Here is a 24,745-nt window from a genome sequence, read left to right on the forward strand (position 1 = left end):
CCACTATCACGTGACCCCAGTATCAAACATCACACGTGCCCCCACTATTACACATCACAAGTGGCCCCCAGTATCACACATCGCACGTGCCCCCACTATAACACATGCCCCCAGTATCACACTTCACACGTGCCCCCACTATCACATGTGCCCCCACTATCACACAGACAAGATATAAAATGAAGACTACGTCCTGTATGTCCAAGATGAACACTCATTTTGTTTCAAAGTACCATAGGCTGGAAGTGAATTGGGAAATAGATGTGTTATTATTACCAGTCGTGGCGTAATAATGATTGCAGAAGCTGCAGATCTGACACTTTGTGCTGCAGAGTGTAACTCACACTGACAAATGCAGCATAAAGTGACCGATCTCCATCCTGCATCTCGTCAGTTTACTCTGCGGATAGTCTTTCACAGCGACCATGAAATTTCTGGGATGTGCAGTCACTGGAAAACAAAGTCTTGAAGTCAGATCTGCTAAATGTCTAAGCGGTTCCTGAAAGCAGAAGATCCTATATCCTTTCATACAGATAAAGCAGAAGATCATACATCCATTCATACAGATAAAGCAGAAGATCATACATCCATTCATACAGATAAAGCAGAAGATCATACATCCATTCATACAGATAAAGCAGAAGATCATACATCCATTTATACAGATAAAGCAGAAGATCATACATCCATTCATACAGATAAAGCAGAAGATCATACATCCATTCATACAGATAAAGCAGAAGATCATACATCCATTTATACAGATAAAGCAGAAGATCATACATCCATTTATACAGATAAAGCAGAAGATCATACATCCATTCATACAGATAAAGCAGAAGATCATACATCCATTCATACAGAAAGCAGAAGATCATACATCCATTTATACAGATAAAGCAGAAGATCATACATCCATTCATACAGATAAAGCAGAAGATCATACATCCATTTATACAGATAAAGCAGAAGATCATACATCCATTCATACAGATAAAGCAGAAGATCATACATCCATTCATACAGAAAGCAGAAGATCATACATCCATTCATACAGATAAAGCAGAATATCCTATATCCATTCATACAGATAAAGCACAAGATCATACATCCATTCATACAGAAAGCAGATCATACATCCATTCATACAGAAAGCAGAAGATCATACATCCATTCATACAGATAAAGCAGAAGATCATACATCCATTCATACAGATAAAGCAGAATATCAGACATCCATTCATACAGCTGTCAGACGGATGACGGTGAATACACATATGGAAGGACAATAATACAAGGTTTCCTCGTGAGTGTTGGGAGATTTTCAGAGACCTTTCTAATTTTAGGACTTGGATAAAGGCTGCACATTAGGTCAGGCACACACAGAAGGAGCAGTTTCCTGCAATGTCGAGCATCGCTTCATCTAATAGAGGAAGGCAGGCCTGATATTCATGCGTGATACGTTCCTGTCTCCGGGCTGATCGGCTCTGAAAGCTGTTTTGCATTATGTTGTTTTTTTTCCTCAGACTTTCTATAAAGAACGGAGAACAGATCGCAATGTTCTACAATTCTCCATCTGTTGGACCCGGACCGTGGATGGAGCAGACGGCCTCCAGAACACCATGTTATAGCTGGAGCGAAAGCAGTAACTGAATTACATTTTTTTTTTTAAAGAAACACTAAGGCTATGTGCACACGTTCAGGATTTCTTGCGTTTTTTTGTCCGTTCTCAAAAAAACGCTAACAAAACGCTTACATAAGCATCCCATCATTTTTAATGCATTCCACAATTTTTGTGCACATGCTCATCATGGTAAAAAACGCATCATGTTCATTAATTTTACGGATTTTTTGCGTTTTTGCCGATATATTATTGCATTGGGAAGCTCTGGAAAAAAAAGGCGAAAAATCCGCAAAAAACCATGAAAAAAATGCGAGCGGATTTCCTGCAGTAAAAGTCCGGTTTTGTTCAGGAAAATTCTGCAGACATTCCTGAACGTGTGCACATAGCCTTAGGCTGTGTGCACACGTAGCAGATTTTTTGCGGTTTTTCGCTATAAAAACGCTATAAAACCACGAAAAAAATGCTCACATTAAGCATCCTATTTAATAGAATTCAATCCTCATTTTTTGTGTACATGCTGCATTTTTTTCCTGAGCGGAATCGCATTCCAGAAAAAAACGCAGCATGTTCATTAAACTTGCGGAATCGCGGGGATTCCACACACCTAGGAATGCATTGATCTGCTTACTTCCCGCATGGGGCTATGCCCACCATGCGGGAAGTAAGCAGATCATGTGCAGTTGGTACCCAGGGTGGAGGAGAGGAGACTCTCCTCCACGGACTGGGCACCATATAATTGTTAAAAAAAAAAAAGAATTAAAATAAAAAATCATGATATACTCACCCTCTGATGGCCCCGGAGTCCTCCCGCCTCTCAGCGGTGCACGTGGCCGCTTCCGTTCCTATCGATGGTGTGTGTGCAGAACCTGCGATGATGTCGCGGTCACATGACCGCGATGACGTCGCGGTCACGTGACCGCGACGTCATCGAAGGTCCTACACACACACTATCGATAGGAATGGAAGCCGCTGAGGAGATCGGCTGTTTGCAGAAGGTGAGTATAAAGATTTTTTTAATTTTTTTTTAGTATTTTTAACATTCTATCTTTTACTATTGATGGGGCATAGGCAGCATCAATAGTAAAAAGTTGGTCACACTTGTCAAGCACTATGTTTGACAAGTGTGACCAACCTATCAATCAGTTTTCCAAGCGATGCTACAGATCGCTTGGAAAACGCTAGCATTCTGCAAGCTAATTATGCTTGCAAAATGCTAGATTTCTGCGGGAATATGCATGCCAATTCCGCATGCGATATACTAGCGGCAGGAGTTGCAGAATTGCCGTGGAAATTTTGCAACGTGTGCACTTAGCCTAAAAGTTTTGTTTAATGAAAAAGTGGCAAATAATGGTCAATCCCATAAATTGAGACTTTTGAAAGTGAATGGGGTGTGGAGCGAGGCTCCAATTAATTACGTTTTAAGTTAGAAAATGTTGAGAGAAAAAAAAGCAGTTCAAATCAGCCCCCTCATAGCAGGCAATCGTTTCATTGTGAAAATTTAAAAAGATGCATAAAATGTATTAAAAAGAACCCGTCATCAGGGTTTTGCTCCCCCATCTGAGAGCACCATTATGCAGGGCCAGAGACCCCGATTCCAGTGATGTGTCACTTACTGAGCTGCTTGCTGCCATTTTTTTAAAATCCCTTTTTTTCTCTGCTGCAGATCTAGCAGTTCTCAGAATACTGACCTCTTTATAACCCGGCCCACAGCTCTGATTGGCAGCTTTCTGTGTACACTGAATACAGAGAACTACCTGGCAGCAGGTCAACTAGTGATAAAAATCACTGTTTTAGCAGCAGGAGACCATCAAAACTACACACTAAGCAGACCAGTGAGTGACACATCGCTGGAATCAGGATCCCTGCCTCTATAGTGTTTGAAAAACCAGTCTGCGTTAATCCCGCTCTAACTGTAGAAAATACGCAATTTAGAAAAACCTGACGATTCACTCACTCCTTTAGGACAAGTTTCCACATTCAACAAAAACACTGCTTTTTTCTGCAGGTGTTGGCACCAAAATACACACTATGTAGCCATCCAGTAGGTGGCCCTTATGGCCACATACTCTTGGGAGTGCCTATTGGGTGGAAGAACATATTACTACCTGTAGGGGAAAAAAACAGACATATGCACACAAAAAAATGAAAAAATAAAAAGTTCAAAAGAGTTGGGAAAAGCTTGATTGTTACTATTACAGTTTTTGTTGTTGTAACATGGGACTTACCTCTTTTCTACTCAAACACAATACAGTAACATGTTTGGGGTTTTTTTGTTTTTGTTTCGGGCCTGTGATGGGAGTAAAAGTTCCCTGTTAAGGATAAAAATTTCCAGTTCTGATGATCAGCAAATTATTAGCAATCTTACTTGTGGATACGTGACATCTTATGTTAACCAGACAAGCACTTTAAAGATGTTGTTTGCGTTACCTGTCATGGAGCTGGTATCGTTCCCTTACTTCTTCTAAAATGATTCTCTTGGGCCCTTCACCTCCGATGAGAAAGTGCACTTCAGGGTATTTCTCACACATTTCAGGAATGATACCACCGAGCAAATCTACACCTTAAAAAAACAAAGAGAGAATACACAACTACAGTTAGGTCCATATATTTTTGGACAGAGACAACATTTTTCTAATTTTGGTTGTAGACATTACCACAATGAATTGTAAACAAAACAATTCAGATGTAGTTGAAGTTCAGACTTTCAGCTTTCATTTGAGGGTATCCACATTAAAATTGGATGAAGGGTTTAGGAGTTCCAGCTCCTTAACATGTGCCACCCTGTTTTTAAAGGGACCTAAAGTAATTGGACAATTGACTCCAAGACTATTTCATGGACAGGTGTGGGCAATCCCTTCATTTAAGGTACCTTCACACTAAACGATATCGCTAGCGATCCGTGACGTTGCAGCGTCCTGGCTAGCGATATCGTTTAGTTTGACACGCAGCAGCGATCAGGATCCTGCTGTGATGTCGCTGGTCGCTGAATAAAGTTCAGAACTTTATTTGGTCGTCCGATCGCCATGTATCGTTGTGTTTGACAGCAAAAGCAACGATACCAGCGATGTTTTACACTGGTAACCAGGGTAAACATCGGGTTACTAAGCGCAGGGCCGCGCTTAGTAACCCGATGTTTACCCTGGTTACCAGCGTAAAATGTAAAAAAAACAAACAGTACATACTTACATTCACGTCCCCTGCCGTCCGCTTCCTGCACTGACTGAGCGCCGTAAAGTGAAAGTGAAAGTACAGCACAGCGGTGACGTCACCGCTGTGCTGTTAGGGCCAGCGCTCAGTCAGTCCAGGAAGCGGACGGCAGGGGACGCGAATGTAAGTATGTACTGTTTGTTTTTTTTACATTTTACGCTGATAACCAGGGTAAACATCGCGTTACTAAGCCCGGCCCTGCGCTTAGCAACCCGATGTTTACCCTGGTTACCCGGGGACCTCGGCATCGTTGGTCGCTGGAGAGCGGTCTGTGTGACAGCTCCCCAGCAACCAAACAGCGACGCTGCAGCGATCGGCATCGTTGTCGCTATCGCTGCAGCGTCGCTTAATGTGAAGGTACCTTAAGTCATTCTCAATTAAGCAGATAAAAGGCCAGGAGATGATTTGAGGTGTGGTGCTTGCATTTGGAAGGTTTTGCGGTGAAGTAAACATGCGGTCAAAGGAGCTCTCCATGCAGGTGAAACAAGCCATCCTTAAGCTGCGAAAACAGAAAAAACCCATCCGAGAAATTGCTACAATATTAGGAGTGGCAAAATCTACAGTTTGGTACATCCTGAGAAAGAAAGAAAGAAAGAAAGAAAGAAAGAAAGAAAGAAAGAAAGAAAGAAAGAAAGAAAGAAAGAAAGAAAGAAAGAAAGAAAGAAAGAAAGAAAGAAAGAAAGAAAGAAAGAAAGAAAGAAAGAAAGAAAGAAAGAAAGAAAGAAAGAAAGAAAGAAAGAAAGAAAAAAGAAAGAAAGAAAGAAAGAAAGAAAGAAAGAAAGAAAGAAAAAAAGCACTGGTGAACTCATCAATGCAAAAAGACCTGGGCGCCCACAGAAGACAACAGTGGTGGATGATCACAGAATAATCTCCATGGTGAAGAGAAACCCCTTCACAACAGCCAACCAAGTGACCAACACTCTCCAGGAGGTCGGTGTATCAATATCCAAATCTACCATAAAGAGAAGACTGCATGAAAGTAAATACAGAGGGTTCACTGCATGGTGCAGCCACTCATAAGCATCAAGAATAAAAAGGCTAAAAAACATCTAAAAAAGCCAGCACAGGTCTGGAAGAACATTCTTTGAACAGATGAAACCAAGATCAACCTCTACCAGAATGATGGAAAGAGACAAGTATGGTGAAGGCTTGGTACGGCTCATGATCTACAGCATACCAAATCATCTGTAAAACACGGCGGAGGCAGTGTGATGGCTTGGGCATGCATGACTGCCAGTGGCACTGGGTCACTAGTGTTTATGGATGATGTGACACAGGACAGAAGCAGCCGAATGAATTCTGAGGTATTCAGAGCCGCCATACTGTGTGCTCAGATCCAGCCAAATGCAGCCAAACTGATTGGTCGTCGTTTCATACTACAGATGGACAATGACCCAAAACATAAAGCCAAACAAACCCAGGAGTTTGTGAAAAATAAAGAAAAGATTACACAGCACCGCTATTACTTGGAACCCAATGTCCCCACAGCTGTGTGCCGCTGCTGTGCCATATATGCCTAAAAACCGGACACTCGGGTGCACTAAGTCCAGTTGTATGTAATAGTCCAAATGAAGAAAAAACGAAAGTGCACTCACCGGTCCTGAAAATACCGATCCTTTATTTAGAACATGTGCAGGTAACAGGGAGAACGTGGACAGAAAGGACGACGGCCGTTTCGCGCTGCCGCGCTTCTACGGATCCTGACCCGTAGAAGCGCGGCAGCGTGAAACGGCCATCGTCCTTTCTGTCCACGTTCTCCCTGTTGTTACCTGCACATGTCCTAAATAAAGGATCGGCGTTTTCAGGACCGGTGAGTGCACTTTCGTTTTTTTCTTCATTTGGACAACCCAGGAGTTTATTAAAGCAAAGAAGTGGAATATTCTTGAGTGTCCAAGTCAGTCACCTGATCACAACCCAATTGAGCATGCATTTCACTTGTCAAAGACTAAACTTCAGACAGAAAGGCCCACAAACAAACAGCAACTGAAAACCACCGCAGTGAAGGCCCGGCAGAGCATCAAAAAGGAGGAAACACCGCGTCTGGTGATGTCCATGAGTTCAAGACTTCAGGCAGTCATTGCCAACAAAGGGTTTTCAACCAAGTACTAGAAATGAACATTTTATTGAAAATTATTGAATCTGTCCAATTACTTTTGGTCCCTTTAAAAACAGGGTGGCACATGTTAAGGAGCTGAAACTCCTAAACCCTTCATCCAATTTTAACGTGGATACCCTCAAATGAAAGCTGAAAGTCTGAACTTCAACTGCATCTGAATTGTTTTGTTTAAAATTCATTGTGGTAATGTATATATGGAAATATATATGGACCTAACTGTACATGTGGGGAAAAGTCTATGACACCTAACACTGATAGGACTGTGTATGGCACCAAGGTCTGCAGGGTGCTCAGCATCGTGCACATGGAGGGAGAGACCACGGCGATCAGAGAATCATGAAATCACTTAGTTACATATTTAATATGGTTGAAAAAAGACAAATATCCATCAAGTACAGCAGAGGGATGGCAAAGGATAAAGGAAATGGGTGTATATATACCCATAATGCATGATACCAAAGAGCTAATCCTACCTGAACTCAATTTTCGACCCACTAGATCAAACATTCAGGAAAAAAACTTTACACTAATTATTTATATTATTTAGCTCTAAAAAAAAAAAAAAAAACATCTAAAGATTTTTAAATCATCAATGGTTCCTGGATCTGAACATCTGCCCCCCCGTGAAAGTAAAAACCCCTATACTCACCTCCGATATCAGCGACGTTCCGTTGGGTCGGCACTCATGAGGTTGTTCTGATACGCCAGCCCTGCGCCCAATCAGCGTGGTCATCACTGGCCCCGCCTTCAGACATGTATGTAATTAGCATGAAGTGAGAGCTGCGTCCGGCCGCTCGCTACCTCTTGATTACCAATATGTCCAGAGTTGAGAACAGTGACGACAGAGCTCACGTGTCATAACAACCGCAAGAGATCTAGGAACGCGTGTGCCATCACAGCGGGTACAGCACCGGTATGGGAGGAGAGTATAAGGGGTTTTATTTTCACGGGCGCAAACATTCATATCGAGAAGGGGTTGTCCTAGTAGTGAACAACCCTAAAGGAGTCACAGTGCTTAGCCAATGCCTACTGAGTACTGAGTAATGGGAGCACCAGCAGTAGGATCACCAACTATCACTAGGTGAGGGCATATTCTAGTCAATTATCGAAGTAGAAAAACTTACTTAACTATTAAAGGGAACCTGTCACCAGGTTTTCCACATATAAAGTATGGCCATCGTTAAGGCCTTTTTTACAGAATACTGGAGTGCTATAAAGAATCCTGAATCCACTCTACAGATCCCAGGGTGTCTCTGGTCTTGATCCGGCGCCTCCTTTCTTCTTATGATCGCCGTTCTCCTTCCCTGCTTTGTGTGGACAATGTGTCCTACACAATGTCCTCCATCACGCAGGCGCACTTCTATCAGCGTTGCCGATGGCAGAGAAAACGACCTTAGTGCGTATAAGCTGGCTTTACTTCCAGGTCATCAGCGCTCTTTGGCGTTTTCAGGCACATTCACACTACAGTAGTTTGCTTTGCCCTCGGCAGGACAGATATGTGCACCTGCGCAAAAGCGTAGTGAGGGACACTGTGTGGATGGCAAAGGAAGCGTCGTCCACATGAAGCGGGGAAGGAGGCCGGTGATTGTAAGAAGAGAGGAGACGCCGGATATAGACCAGGGATGCTCATCAGACTGGACTGCGCTGCATGTAACTATAATAAAAGCAATGTTTTGGGTTCCGCAGATTGGATTGGGGACTTATCAACAGAATTCCAGTATGCTGTACAAAAAGAGAAAAAGTGGTTGCCGTACTTTATATGATGAAAACCTGGTTCCCTTTAATTCCAGCCAGAAACACATCACCTATCCGATGGACTGGGAGTCACGAAAACAAGTGCAACTGAGAGTGTAATACATCTTTAAGTGTAGCTTCTTTTTTTTGCAACTAAATCCCTATTTTCTTGAAAAGATCGCGAGTCCCTTCATTCTCAGGAATGATGGTGCTTCTAACTTTAGGACCCTAGCTGTTCCCATAACATTTTAAAAACATGGGAAAACACCCTTGAAGTAATAAGATCCCATAAATGTACATGGATTTTGTGGTTGTGAAGCAAAATCTTCACAAAATTCACAAACATTCTGCATTCCATGGGTAGGAATAAGATTTCTGAAGCTAAAAAAGAAAAAAAATACCTGCCAGAATATGTAGCATGTTACTTATTCACATGGATTCTGCATAAGAAGGCACAGATATAAGGCACAAATCTGAGGATCAGCTATTTTACCTTTTCTGTAGACGAGTCTGCTGACCACGACAATGGTGATCTTATCGCTTTTCTCTTTCTGTCGGTCCGGGGTGAAGTCTGTGGGGTCCACAGCGTTTGGAATCACAGACACGATCTCGGGATCCAGGGCCGCTCGGAGGACAGTGTTTTCCTTGCTGGTGTAGGAGACGCAGATGATGTGGTTTGTGTCACACAGAGACACTGTAAGAAGTTTGTTGGTGAGAACGGAGCTGACATCTGCAAACCCAAACAGAGAATGGTCTGTGAAGACCGTATGGAGTCCCAACGTCTTAGCGTGAAAGAGGGCATCATGGGCCATGGCAGAAAAAGAGCTGTGCGAGTGGACGACAGACACCTGTTCCCTTACAAATATGTACCTGAGCAGAGGGAGGCTGTGCAATAACGTGGTGGCCGTCGACTGGTTATACATGACTTTTAAAGGTAAATAATACACCTTCAGCCCATTGGTGAGGTAGCGGATTCCTTTCCTGTCCCCATAAGCGTGGGTGACGATGATCACCTTGTGTCCTCTTTCAATCAGGCACTGAGAAAGCTGATAAATGTGACTTTCCACCCCACCCATATTTGGGTAAAAAAAGTCAGACACCATGCATATTCTGTGAGTCCTCCGGGGAGCGTGCGCAGTCTCTGCAGGATGTGAGGAGTTACTATAACAGCAGGCCTGGCTTCCTTCCTTTCTGCTGTGAACCATGGTACAAGCCGGAGGTTAGGCGGTCCCCCGAATGTTGTGTGGATCTAAAGGACAAACAAAACATAGATCAGCAAGGACTAGTGAGCAAAACACCAGACTATTGTGCCAGACACACAAATTGCACTGAGACATTAAATAGAATCATAGAATGTTAGAGCTGGAAGGACCTCCAGGGTCATCAGGCCCAACCACCTGCTCAATGCTGGATTTACTAAACCATCTGTATCTTCTCCTTTTTAGTTTCATTCTGATGCATGTGCAATTAAGAATAAGGATGATCCCTCTACACTGTGACATCCCCCCTTCAGATATTTGTAGACAGCTATTAAGTCCCCTCTTAGGTTTTCTCTTTTGCAAGCTAAACATTCCCAGATAATTTAACCGTTCCTTGTAGGACAGCATTTTCGGTCCGCTCACCATCCTGGTAGCTCTTCTCTGAACCTGCTCCAGTTTTTTTTATGTCTTTTTTTAAATGTGCTGCCCAGAACTGGACACAGTATTCCAGATGAGGCCCGACCAAGGAGGAGTAGAGGGGAATAATGACTTCACGTGATCTAGACCCTATGCTTCTCTTAATACATCCTAGAACTGTGTTTGCCTTTTTTGCTGCTGCATCACACTGTTGACTCATATGCAGTCTGTGATCTATTAGTATACCCAAGTCTTTTCCTCGCGTGCTGTTCCTTAGTTATATTCCTCTTATTCTGTATATGTTATTTTTGTTTTTCTTGCCCAGATATAGAATCTTGCATTTTTGCCTGTTAATTACCATTCTATTGGTCACTGCCCATTGCTCAAGTTTATCTAGATCCTTCTGAATCCTCTCTGTCTTCTCTGGTGTTAGCTATAACTCCTAGCTTTGCATTGTCTGCAAATTTGATTGGTTTACCTTAAATTCCCTTATCTAGATCATTTATAAAAATGTTGAACAAAACTGGGACCAGGACAGAGCCTTATGGTACGCCACCTGGAACACTCTTCCAATTGGATGTGCAACCATTTATTACCACTCTTTCAGTACAATCACTGAGCCAATTATGAATCCACCTAACTGTAGGATAGCGTGAGACACTTTATCAAATGCTTTGCTTAAGTCGAGATATACTATATCTACCGTATTTCCCTGATCCACACAGTCAGTGATTCCATCATAAAAGGAAATTAGATTTTTCTGACATGACTTGTTTGCTACAGACTCATGCTGGCCCTGGTTAACTACTGTATTCTTAACCAAGTACTTACATACATGATGTTTAATAATTTATTGAAAGATCTGGTATAGAAGTAAGACTCACTCGCCTGTAATTTCATGGATCCGTCTTTTTTCCTTTCTTGAAGATAGGGGCAACATTTGCCCTACTCCAGTCTTCTGGGATTTCTCCTGTTCTCCTAGAATTTTCAAAGTTTCTGGCTAGTAGTTCTGCAATTTCCACTGCTAACTCTTTCAGTGATATTCGAGATACTATATGAGAGATCATAAAAGGCTGATTTCCACCATCACTATAGAAAATATTTACTCCCTAAATTTTGCACATTGAAAGTGGTTGTTAAACCCCCACCTGATTCTGCTCTCTATTAATGCAAAGGTGCAGGTTTAGGGTGTGGAAACAGACTGACAAATTCCCTTTAAGCTTGATCTATAGCTTTGTGTAACCTGGACATACAGATTTATGAATATAATACCGTATCTTCAGAATTGGCAGAGTGACAGTAAAGCCGCCGAAGCTTACATGCTAATGTAGGATTTAACGCTGCAAAACATAGATGGAAAATGCAAGTCAAGGAGAGGCTGGTGATGGCACACTGGATTCATGGAAACAGTGTGAATGTTATATTAGAAATCAGCAATAAATGGTGTTTCTGCTCTTTCCTTAACTTTATATATGGCCCCAGTGTGCAAAAAAAAAAAAGTATATACAGTGAAGGAAATTATTTGATCCCTTGCTGATTTTGTAAGTTTTCCCACTGACAGACATGAGCAGTCTATAATTTTAAGGGTAGGTTAATTTTAATATTGAGAGACAGAATATCAAAAATAAAATCCAGAAAAATCACATTGTATAAATTATATGAATTTATTTGCATTTTGCAGTGAGAAATAAGTATTTGATCCCTCTGGCAAATAAGACTTAATACTTGGTGGGAAAACCGCTATTGTTGGCAAGCACAGCAGACTTTTTTTTTTGTAGTTGATGATGAGGTTTGCGCACGTCAGGAGGAATTTTTGTCCACTCCTCTTTGCAGATCATCTCTAAATCATTAAGATTTTGAGGCTGTTGCTTGCTAACTCGGAGCTTTAATCTCCTTCCGTAAGTTTTCTGTAGTATTAAGGTCTGGAGACTGGCTAGGCCACTCGATGACCTTAATGTGCTTCTTTTTGAGCCACTCCTTTGTTGCCTTGGCTGTATGTTTTGGTTCATTGTCTTGCTGGAAGACCCAGCCACGACCCATTTTTAATGTCCTGGCGGAGGGAAGGAGGTTGTCACTCAGGATTTTTACGGTACATGGCTCCATCCATTCTCCCTTTGATGTGGAGTAGTCCTGTGCCCCTAGCAGAGAAACACATCCAATACATAATGCTTCCACCTCCATGCTTGACAGTGGAGAGAGTGTTCATTGGGTAATAGCCAGCATTTCTCTTCCTTCTAACACGGAGAATGAGTTAAAGACCTCAAATTTTGCCTCATCTGACCAAAGTACCTTCTCCCAATCACTCACAAAATCATCCAGGTGTTCATTGGCCACTTCAGACGGGCCTGCACATGTACCTTCTTGACCAGGGGGACCTTGTGGGCACTGCAGGATTTTAAACCTTTACGGCATAATGTGTTACCAATGGTTTTCTTGGCGACTGTGGTCCCAGCTGCCTTTAGATCATTAACAAGTTCCCCCCCGTGTAGTTTTAGGCTGATCTCTCACCTTCCTCATGATCAAGGATACTCCACGAGATGAGATTTTGCATGGTGCCTCAGATCGATGTCGATTGACAGTCAATTTGTATTTCTTCCATTTTCTTACCATTGCACCAACAGTTGTCTATTTCTCACCCAGCATCTTACTTATGGTTTTATAGCCCATTATAGCTTTGTGCAGGTCTATGATCTTGTCCCCGACATCCTTATAAAGCTCTTTGGTCTTGCCCATGTTGTAGAGGTTAGAGTCTGACTGATTAATGGAGTCTGTGGACAGGAATCTTTTATAAAGGTGACTATGTAAGACAGCTGTCTTTAATGCAGGTAACGAGTTGATTAGGAGCATCTAACTGGTCTGTAGGAGCCAGAACTCTTAATGGTTGGTAGGGGGATCAAATACTTATTTCTCACTGCAAAATGCAAATAAATTTATATAATTTATACAATGTGATTTTCTGGATTTTATTTATGATATTATATCTCTCAATGTTAAAATTAGCCTACCCTTAAAATTATAGACTGTTCATGTCTTTGTTAGTGGGCAAACTTACAAAATTAGCAAGGGATCAAATAATTATTTCTTTCACTGTACTAACCTCTAGATTCCTCGACTCTACACCATCCTGCTAGTAGGGTTCCCTCCCAGTCTCCTTACTTCATTCTCAGCCAGTGGGGTAAGTACTTGACAACTGCAGCCAATTGCTTGGCAACTGATTGGCTGCAGCAGTCATGTACCAATCATGCCGGAATAGATGGAGAGAAGACCGGTGGGCAACAGAGGAACAGAGCAGGATAGAGAAATGGTATGGATATGTAGTTTTTGGTATTTTTTTTATTTTTTATTCATGCATGGGTGTAACACCCTTTTAAACAAAGTTACTTAAAGAGGTTGTCCTACCATTTTTTTCCCCTCATCAGCTGATCTAAAGACATATACAAGTGCTTCTCACAAAATTAGAATATCATCAAAAAGTTCATTTATTTCAGTTCTTCAATACAAAAAGTGAAACTCATATTATATATAGTCACTACAGAGTGATCTATTTCACATGTTTATTTCTGTTAACCCCTTCATGACCCAGCCTATTTTGGCCTTAATGACCTGGCCGTTTTTTGCAATTCTGACCAGTGTCCCTTTATGAGGTAATAACTCAGGAACGCTTCAACGGATCCTAGCGATTTTGAGATTGTTTTTTCGTGACATATTGGGCTTAATGTTAGTGGTAAATTTAGGTCGATAATTTCTGAGTTTATTTGTGAAAAAAACTGAAACTTGGCAAAAATTTCGCAATTTTCACATTTTTAATTTTTATTCTGTTAAACCAGAGAGTTATGTGACACAAAATAGTTAATAAATAACATTTCCCACATGTCTACTTTACATCAGCACAATTTTGGAATCAAATTTTTTTTTTGCTAGGAAGTTATAAGGGTTAAAATTTGACCAGTGATTTCTCATTTTTACAACAAAATTTACAAAACCATTTTTGTTAGGGACCACCTCACATTTGAAGTCAGTTTAAGGGTTCTATATGGCTGAAAATACCCAAAAGTGACACCATTCTAAAAACTGCACCCCTCAAGGTGCTCAAAACCACTTTCAAGAAGCACTGTTTGGGCGCACGGCAGGGCTCGGAAGGGAAGGCACGCCGTTTGGCTTTGTGAATGGAAAATTAGCTCCAATCATTAGCGGACACCATGTCGCGTTTGGAGAGCCCCTGTGTGCCTAAACATTGGAGCTCCCCCACAAGTGACCCCATTTTGGAAACTAGACCTCCCAAGGAACTAATCTAGATGTGTGGTGAGCACTTTGAACCCCCAAGTGCTTCACAGAAGTTTATAACACAGAGCCATGAAAATAAAAAATAATTTTTCTTTTCTCAAAAATGATTTTTTAGCCCACAATTTTTTATTTTCCCAATGGTAACAGGAGAAATTGGACCCCAAAAGTTGTCGTCCAGTTTCTCCTGAGTACGCCGATACCCCATATGTGGGGGTAAACCACTGTTTTGGCACACGTCGGGGTTCGGAAGGGAAGTAGTGACGTTTTGAAATGCAGACTTTGATGGAATGCTCTGCGGGCGTCACGTTGCGTTTGCAGAGCCCTTAATGTGCCTAAACAGTAGGAACTCCCCACAAGTGACCCCATTTTGGAAACTAGACCCCCAAGGGAACTTATCTAGATGTGTGGTGAGCACTTTGAACCCCCAAGTGCTTCACAGAAGTTTATAACGTAGAGCCTTGAAAATAATAAATGTGTTTTCTTCCCTCAAAAATATTTTTTTAGCCCAGAATTTCTTAATTTTCCCAAGGGTAACAGGAGAAATTGGACCCCAATATTTGTTGCCCAGTTTGTTGTGAGTACGCTGATACCCCATATGTGGGGGTAAACCACTGTTTGGGGGCACGTCAGGGCTCGGAAGGGAAGTAGTGACATTTGAAATGCAGACTTTGATGCAATGGTCTGCGGGCATCACGTTGCATTTGCAGAGCCCCTGATGTGCCTAAACAGTAGAAACACCCCACAAGTGACCCTATTTTGGAAACTAGACCCCCAAGGAACTTATCTAGATGTGTAGTGAGCACTTAGAACCCCCAAGTGCTTCACAGAAGTTTAGAACGCAGAGCCGTGAAAATAAAAAATAATTGTTCTTTCCTCAAAAATTATGTTTTAGCAAGTAATTTTTTATTTTCGCAAGGGTAACAGGAGAAATTGGACCCCAATAGTTGTTGCCCAGTTTGTCCTAAGTACGCTGGTACCCCATATGTGGGGGTAAACCACTGTTTGGGTGCACGTCAGGGCTCAGAAGGGAGGGAGCACCATTTGACTTTTTGAACGCAAGATTGGCTGGAATCAATGGTGGCGCCATGTTGCGTTTGGAGACCCCTGATGTGCCTAAACAGTGGAAACCCCTCAATTCTAACTTCAACACTAACCCCAACACACCCCTAACCCTAATCCCAACTGTAGCCATGACCCTAATCACAACCCTAACCCCAACACACCCCTAACCACAACCCTAACCCCAACACACCCGTAACCCTAATCCCAACCCTAACCCTATCCCTAATCCCAACCCTAACCCTAATCCCAACCCTAACCACAACTGTAACCCCAACACACCCCTAACCCTATCCGTAACCCTAACCACAAGCCTAATCTTAACCCTATTTCCAACCCTAGCCCTAATTCCAACCCTAACTCTAATTCCAACCCTAACTCTAATTCCAACCCTAACTCTAATTCCAACCCTAACCCTAAGTCTATGTGCCCACGTTGCGGATTCGTGTGAGATTTTTCCGCACGATTTTTGAAAAATCCGCAGGTAAAAGGCACTGCGTTTTACCTGCGGATTTACAGCGGATTTCCAGTGTTTTTTGTGCGGATTTCACCTGCGGATTCCTATTGAGGAACAGGTGTAAAACGCTGCGGAATCCGCACAAAATTGACATGCTGCGGAAAATACAACGCAGCGTTTCCGCACGGTATTTTCCGCACCGTTGGCACAGCGGATTTAGTTTTCCATAGGTGTACATGGTACTGTAAAAATGATGGAAAACTGCTACGAATTCGTAGCGGCCAATCCGCACATGCCCTAACCCTACCCCTAGCTCTAACCCTAGTTCTAACCCTAGTGGAAAACGAAAAAAAAATATTTTCTTTTTTTTTTTTTTATTATTGTCCCTACCTATGGGGGTGATAAAGGGGGGGGGGGGGTCATTTACTATTTTTTTTATTTTGATCACTGTGATATAACCTGGAACGAATGTGCCGGCCGGCAGATTCGGCGGGCGCACTGCGCATGCGCACGCCATTTTGGAAGATGGCGGCGCCCATGGAGAAGACGGATGGACACCGGGAGGCCCGGTAAGTATGAGGGGGGGGGGGGGGGGGTCTGAGCATGGGGGGTGGGTCGGAGGACGGGGGGTGGCATCGGAGCACGGGGGGAGCGGGCAGGAGGACGGGGGAGCAGACAGGACGACGGAGGGGAGCGGAGCACCGGACGGAGGACCGGGGAGGCGATCTGTCCGATGATATTGCAGCATCGGCCATGGCTGGATTGTAATATTTCATCAGTTTTTTAGGTGAAATATTACAAATCGCTCTGATTGGCAGTTTCACTTTCAACAGCCAATCAGAGTGATCGTAGCCACGAGGGGGTGAAGCCACCCCCCCTGGGCTGAAGTACCACTCCCCCTGTCCCTGCAGATCGGGTGAAATTGGAGTTAACCCTTTCACCCGATCTGCAGGGATGTGATCATTCCATGACGCCTATGTGGCGTCATGGGTCGGGAAGGGGTTAATGTTGATGATTATGGCTTACAGCCAATAAAAACCCAAAACTGATTATCTCAGTAAATTAGAAGGGTCATTCCATGGTAACTTACGTTACGTTCACAAGCCAAAAACTGGCTACAGACAGGCAGGCACAAAAAGGAGTGAATGCATATTGTACATTAATAACATTCGATTCTCAATAGATTTCAACACAGTTTGATTTTTCAACAATAAAATGAAATACAAAATACGGTGTTATTACTTGGTAACTTACGTTACAAAAAAAGGAAAGGCAATTGTCCTTCATGAGTCTGCCAAATGTTCTGTTTTGGTAAACAGGGGTGAAGAACTATTTTTATTATATTAAAACACCATAGTCCCAGCAACTTTAAAAAATTTATTTTAACCTCTCAAGTTAAAAGCAACAGTTTTTATTACAAGAAATATAGATAACTTACGTTACCGCACAGTATAGCAACTTTCGTTACTAAGCTGATGGTAACTTACATTGCAGTAAGTTACCAACAAATGGATTAAACTTATTGTCAGGTAAGTTACCATCATCTTTGTAACGTAAGGGTACTGTCACACAGTGCAATTTTGATCGCTACGACGGCACGATTCGTGACGTTGCAGCGTCGTATGATTATCGCTCCAGCGTCGTAGACTGCGGTCACACTTTGCAATCACGGCGCTGGAGCGATGCCGAAGTCCCCGGGTAACCAGGGTAAACATCGGGTTACTAAGCGCAGGGCCGCGCTTAGTAACCCGATGTTTACCGTGGTTACCAGCGTAAAAGTAAAAAAAAAAAACGTACATACTCACCATGTGATGTCCGTCAGGTCCCTTGCCGTCTGCTTCCTGCTCTGACTGAGTGCCGCCGTACAGTGAGAGCACAACACAGCAGTGACGTCACCGCTGTGATCTGCTCTCACTTTCCGGCCGGCAGACAGTCAGAGTGGGAAGCGGACGGCAAGGGACCTGACGGACATCAGATGGTGAGTATGTACGGTTTGTTTTTTTTTACTTTTACGCTGGTAACCACGGTAAACATCGGGTTACTAAGCGCGGCCCTGCGCTTAGTAACCCGATGTTTACCCTGGTTACCAGCGAACGCATCGCTGGATCGCTGTCACACACAAAAAATCCAGCGATGACAGCGGGAGATCCAGCGACGAAAGAAAGTTTCAAACGATCTGCTACGACGTACGATTCTCAGCAGGGTCCCTGATCGCAGTAGCGTGTCAGACACTGCGAGATCGTAACGATATCGCTGGAACGTCACGGATCGTGCCGTCGTAGCGATCAAAATTGCACTGTGTGACAGTACCCTAAGTTACTATATTGTGTTATAACGTAAGCTACCATGGAATGACCCAGAATACTTTATAACACCAGCTTGAAAAATTATTTAAAAATCCGAGCTGCTCGAATTCCCAAACAGTTTCCTTCCTTTACCGTCTGGTGGGCCTGCGTATGACCGCTGCATCCAATCACTTGGCAGTGATGTTGCCTGTACCATAAAGGATATGTTCCCACGATGAGCATTTGATGTTGTAGATTTTCAGCAGCATTTCTACACCAATTAGCCTAAATTAGGTTGCTTTTTTATGATTGTATTATTTAAAAGCTTTTTTTTACATGCATTTTTATCTGTTTTTTTTTTTTTTCTCCTCTGATGCGGTTCTGGTCTTTTTTTTGCTATGTCATGTTTTAAATAATACGGCTTCATTTTGGAAGATTCTCGTTGTGGAAAATGTTATTGATACAGCGATATGTGGATTACATGCATTTTTAGGGCGTTTCTGCTGTGTAAATGAAATAAAGACGCATACGCGATTTTCATTTGGAAATTTTCCTTATCTTGATCAAATCTACGGGACAAATTTGCAAATAAAACTCGTTTAGCAAAAGAGAACTTGACTTGATGACGTTCATTTTTCATAATGTAACAGTGAAGGTATTAAAAAAAAGCACAGTGGGCATGAGATTTCTGTAATTCCCATTCGCTTTGCTGGAGCTGTAAGAAGCTGCGTTTTGTTTTTTTTCACATAGAAGTACGCAGATGAATAAACGTACCAATTACTCAGTGTGTGCAGCGGGCAATCCTGCACTTGCACAGTGGCACGCTGAACTCTTCAGGCAAGAAAGATTAACCTCAATGCATACTAAGCCCATTAGTATATTAGGTGAACATGCTGACTTGTGGTTTTACGACATCTGTGAGATCCTAAACCTGTCACCTCTACAAATACCAATAAATTGTCAATTTCAGCGCTCAAAAATAGGAAATTATTTTATTTTTTAGGTTTTTGTTAAATATATACATGGTGTCATTTATGTTCATAACTCGATACCTTATACTGCTGTCTGTTATGGGCACATACCATTGCCACTGTGTATGTTAGCTCATTTCTTCTGTTTTTTCGGGCACTTCCCTAGTTTCCAAATTTTTCATGGGATACCGTTTTACAGACCTTATGAATGAAACTGAACATGAACATTCCTGTTGTTGGCACTGATGCTATTTGGTTATCATACCTTTGTCTCGTTTATGTACATGTTTATGTTAATGGATCTTTGTGATGTTTACAATATCTGATCTATGTATATTATTGATGTTCTTCATACACAGAATACTCCTGAGGAAGGCCATAAGTAGGCCGAAACATTGAAAACATTTATATCTGTATTCTCTTGGATCTGATTTACTTTTTGCTACATATCATAATAAATATAATTTTTGAGTGCCGAAGTTGACAATTTGTTGTATCTACTATATAATCGTCTAATTCTGTTTGTCTGTAACGGAAATCCCGCATCGCTGATTGGTCGCTGGCGCTACCAATCAGCGACAGGTGCAGTCCGGCCGCGAATTGGGGTGGGATTGAACCACGCTTCGCTGATTGGTCGCGGCCAGCCGGGCGCGACCAATCAGCGATACTGGCGCGGGTTTAAAGACCGCTTCACTGATTGGTTGCTATTTTACACGGAAAATCCTGTGTATTCATTGCATTATTCTTAAATCTTCATAAATAAACTACATACATATTCTAAAATACCCGATGCGTTAGAATCAGGCTAGTATGTGTAAATATATATACACCGTATATATATATATATATATATTTTTTTTTTTTTACTTCTGAGCACCTTACAGTAACGGCGAGTGTCCCCTTTTTTGCTACAAGTACGTTTTGTTTTTTTACTTTTTAGGGATTTTCTACTTTTTTAGGTGTCGCTCCTCTATGGCAGTCTCTGCACAGTCTCATGCGATCAGTGGACAATGTCAGACTATAAGGATACCCCAGATAATAACACCCAAATATATTACATATTTACATTTAAAAGACCAGAAAATGAACTTTAATCCTCCCAGCAGCCGATGGCTTTCAGTCGTATAGGTTTGCCCAGAACAGCTACATTCATCGCTTACAGGACTGTGAGCAGATGTCAGCATACACCAATGCTGAGCTAGCAAGACCCTGCACAGATGTAATGCTGAATGAGCTGTCAATCAAAGGCAGCCGGACAGCAATGGAACACCACTGACTTCTAACTTGTACAGTCATGGCCAAAAGTTTTGAGAATGACACCAAAATTATATTTTCACATGATCTGCTGCCCTCTGGTTTTTATTAGTGTTTGTCTGATGTTTATATCACATACAGAAATATAATTGCAATCATATTATGAGTACCAATAGGTTATATTGACAGTTAGAATGAGTTAATGCAGCAAGTCAATATTTGCAGTGTTGACCCTTCTTCAAGACCTCTGCAATTCTCCCTGGCATGCTCTCAATCAACTTCTGGACCAAATCCTGACTGATAGCAGTCCATTCTTGCATAATCAATGCTTGCATTTTGCCAGAATTTGTTGGTTTTTGTTTGTCCACCCGTCTCTTGATGATTGACCACAAGTTCTCAATGGGATTAAGATCTGGGGAGTTTCCAGGCCATGGACCCAAAATCTCTATGTTTTGTTCCATGAGCCATTTAGTTATCACCTCTGCTTTATGGCAAGGTACTCCATCATGCTGGAAAAGGCATTGTTGGGCGCCAAACTGCTCTTGGACGGTTGGGAGAAGTTTCTCTTGTAGTACATTCTGGTACCATTCTTTATTCATGGCTGTGTTTTTAGGCAAGACTGAGTGAGCCGATTCCCTTGGCTGAGAAGCAACCCCACACATGAATGGTTTCAGGATGCTTTACAGTTGGCATGAGACAAGACTGGTGGTAGCGTGTTATGATCTGGTGGTTTAGGAGCAGCATAAGACGTACTCTGGAGAAGGTGGTACCTGTACTGACCGCGGACCCTGAACTCAACACCGCAACTAGAAGCAGCCGTGGGATGTTCCTGACACTCCCTAGACACCTCGTCACAGCCGGAGGACTAACTACCCCTAAAGATAGAAACGGAAAACTATCTTGCCTCAGAGAAAATCCCCAAAGGATAGACAGCCCCCCACAAATATTGACTGACAGGAGAGGGAATAAACATACAAAGACTGAAATCAGGATTTAGCAAAGGAGGCCATTCTAACTAGATAGAAAGGATAGGACAGAGTACTATGCGGTCAGTATTAAAATACTAGCAAAATATCCACCACAGAGAATACAAAAACTCCACATCTAACTAAAGGTATGGAGGGTATATCTGCATCTCCAGAGATTCCAGCTTGGATGAGAAAGTCCTTATACAGACCAAGCTGGACAAGACAAAACATAGAAATGCACAGAACTATAAGGCCCACTGCATGTGGACTGCAAAAACAAAGCCAGGACTTATCTTTGTTGCAAAGAACAGCAAGCAGGAGAGACCAGACTGAGATGTGGATCCTCCAGGAACCATGGACAACTGGCACTAACTAAAGGATCTAGCCAGATTAAATAGCCCAGTCAGAATTGTTAATAAGTGGCAGCACCTGATAACTGCTGAAATCCAAAGGAGCAGCAGTACCACTTATAACCACCGGAGGGAGCCCAAGAGCAGAACTCACAGCAGTATCACTTATAACCACCGGAGGGAGCCTAAGAGCAGAATTCACAACAGTAGCGCTCACCTCTTCTCCGAATAAGCTGTTTTCCAGATGTCCCAAACAATCGAAAAGGGGATTCATCAGAGAAAATGACTTTGCCCCAGTCCTCAGCAGTCCACTCCCTGTACCTTTTGCAGAATATTAGTCGGTCCCTGATGTTTTTTCTGGAGAGAAGTGGCTTCTTTGCTGCCCTCCTTGAAACCAGGCCTTGCTCAAAGAGTCTCCGCCTTACAGTGCGTGCAGAAGCACTCACACCTGCCTGCTGCCATTCCTGAGCAAGCTTGGCACTGCTGGTAATCTGATCCCGCAGCTGAAACAGTTTTAAGATACAGTCCTGGCGCTTGCTGGTCTTTCTTGGGCGCCCTGGAGCCTTTTTGACAACAATGGAAGCTCTCTCCTTGAAGTTCTTGATGATGCGATAGATTGTTGACTGAGGTGCAATCTTTGTAGCTGCGATACTCTTCCCTGTTAGGCCATTTTTGTGCAGTGCAATGATGGCTGCACGTGTTTCTTTAGAGATAACCATGGTTAACTGAAGAGAAACAATGATACCAAGCACCAGCCTCCTTTTAAAGTGTCCAGTGATGTCATTCTTACTTAATCATGACTGATTGATCGCCAGCCCTGTCCTCATCAACACCCACACCTGTGTTAATGGATCAATCACTAAAACGATGTTAGCTGCTCCTTTTAAGGCAGGACTGCAATGATGTTGAAATGTGTTTTGGGGGTTAAAGTTCATTTTCTGGGCAAATATTGACTTTGCAAGTACAGTAATTGCTGTTAAGCTGATCACTCTGACATTCAGGAGTATATGCAAATTGCCATTAGAAAAAATGAAGCAGTAGACTTTGGAAAAATTAATATTTGTCTCATTCTCAAAATTTTTGTCCTTGACTGTAGATTAACCCTATATCTGCAGGTTAATAAAATGTGGAGCCATGATATGGCCCATTTAAAGAATAACCAGCATTTTAAATTGTATTTAATAAATTAACCCCTTAACGACCTTTGACGCATACGCTGCGTCATGAAAGTCGGTGCCAAAACGACCTATGACGCAGCGTATGCGTCATGGAATGATCGCGCTCCTGCAGATCGGGTGAAAGGGTTAACTCCATTTTCACCCGATCTGCAGAGACAGGGGGAGTGGTGCTTCAGCCCAGGGGGGGTGGCTTCACCCCCCCGTGGCTACGATCGCTCTGATTGGCTGTTGAAAGTGAAACTGCCAATCAGAGCGATTTGTAATATTTCACCTAAAAAACAGGTGAAATATTACAATCCAGCCATGGCCGATGCTGCAATATCATCGGCCATGGCTGGAAAACCTGAAGTGACCACCCCCCACCCCACCGATCGCCCCCCAGTGCTCCGGTGCGTGGTCCGGTCCCCTCCGTCCTGTGCTCCGCTGCCCCGTGCTCCTGCCCGCTCCCCCGTCCTGCTGTCCGCTCCCCCCGTCCTCCGATCACCCCCTTTGTGCTCAGATCCACCCCCCCACCACCATTTCATACTTACCGATCCTCCCGGTGTCCGGCCGTCTCCTCGCTGGGCGCCGCCATCTTCCAAAATGGCGGGCGCATGCTCAGTACGCCCGCCGGCCGGCAGATTCCTTACAGGTACATTTTGATCGCTGTGGTAGGTTCTACCACAGCGATCAAAATAAAAAAAATAATAAATAAACCCCCCCCTTTATCACCCCCATAGATAGGGACAATAATAAAATAAAGAAAATATATATTATTTTTTTTTCCACTAGGGTTAGGGTTAGAACTAGGGTTAGGGTTAGAACTAGGGTTAGGGTTACGGGTAGGGTTAGGGTTATGGCATGTGCGGATTTGGCCGCGGATCCGCAGCGGATCGGCCGCGGATCCGCAGCGGATCGGCCGCGGATCCGCAGCGGATTGGCCGCGGATCCGCAGCGGATTGGCCGCTGCGAATTCGTAGCAGTTTTCCATCAGGTTTACAGTACCGTGTACACCTATGGAAAACCAAATCCGCTGTGCCCATAATGCGGAAAATTCCGTGCAGAAACGCTGCGTTGTATTTTCCACAGCATGTCAATTCTTTGTGCGGATTCCGCAGCGTTTTACACCTGTTCCTCAATAGGAATCCGCAGGTGAAATCCGCACAAAAAAACACTGGAAATCTGCTGTAAATCCGCAGGTAAAACGCAGTGCCTTTTACGTGCAGATTTTTCAAAAGTCGTGCGGAAAAATCTCACACGAATCCGCTACGTGGGCACATACCCTTAGGGTTAGGGTTGGAATTAGGGCTAGGGTTGGAATTAGGGTTACGGGTGTGTTGGGGTTAGGGTTGTGGTTAGGGGTGTGTTGGGGTTAGGGTTGTGATTAGGGTTATGGCTACAGTTGGGATTAGGGTTAGGGGTGTGTTGGGGTTAGTGTTGAAGTTAGAATTGAAGGGTTTCCACTGTTTAGGCACATCAGGGGTCTCCAAACGCAACATGGCGCCACCATTGATTCCAGCCAATCTTGCATTCAAAAAGTCAAATGGTGCTCCCTCCCTTCCAAGCCCCGACGTGTGCCCAAACAGTGGTTTACCCCCACATTTGGGGTACCAGCGTACTCAGGACAAACTGGGCAACAACTGTTGGGGTCCAATTTCTCCTG

At 43.1% G+C, this 24,745-nt stretch overlaps 1 protein-coding gene across 1 annotated transcript in view; it reads right to left on the reverse strand.

Annotated features, from left to right (window-relative positions):
- PIGA (phosphatidylinositol glycan anchor biosynthesis class A) overlaps window positions 1-24,745 on the reverse strand; it is a 45,426-nt gene that overhangs the window by 9,033 nt on the left and 11,648 nt on the right. Inside the window, exons 2-3 of the mRNA XM_077294178.1 lie at window positions 9,175-9,930; window positions 4,052-4,184 (exon numbers count right to left, since the gene is read on the reverse strand). Coding sequence (XP_077150293.1) covers window positions 4,052-4,184; window positions 9,175-9,886 — 845 coding nt within the window. The 5' untranslated portion in view covers window positions 9,887-9,930. The remainder of the gene's footprint in view (window positions 1-4,051; window positions 4,185-9,174; window positions 9,931-24,745) is intronic.

The sequence above is a fragment of the Ranitomeya variabilis genome, chromosome 3, assembly GCF_051348905.1.
Source record: "Ranitomeya variabilis isolate aRanVar5 chromosome 3, aRanVar5.hap1, whole genome shotgun sequence".
Lineage (NCBI taxonomy): Eukaryota > Metazoa > Chordata > Amphibia > Anura > Dendrobatidae > Ranitomeya > Ranitomeya variabilis.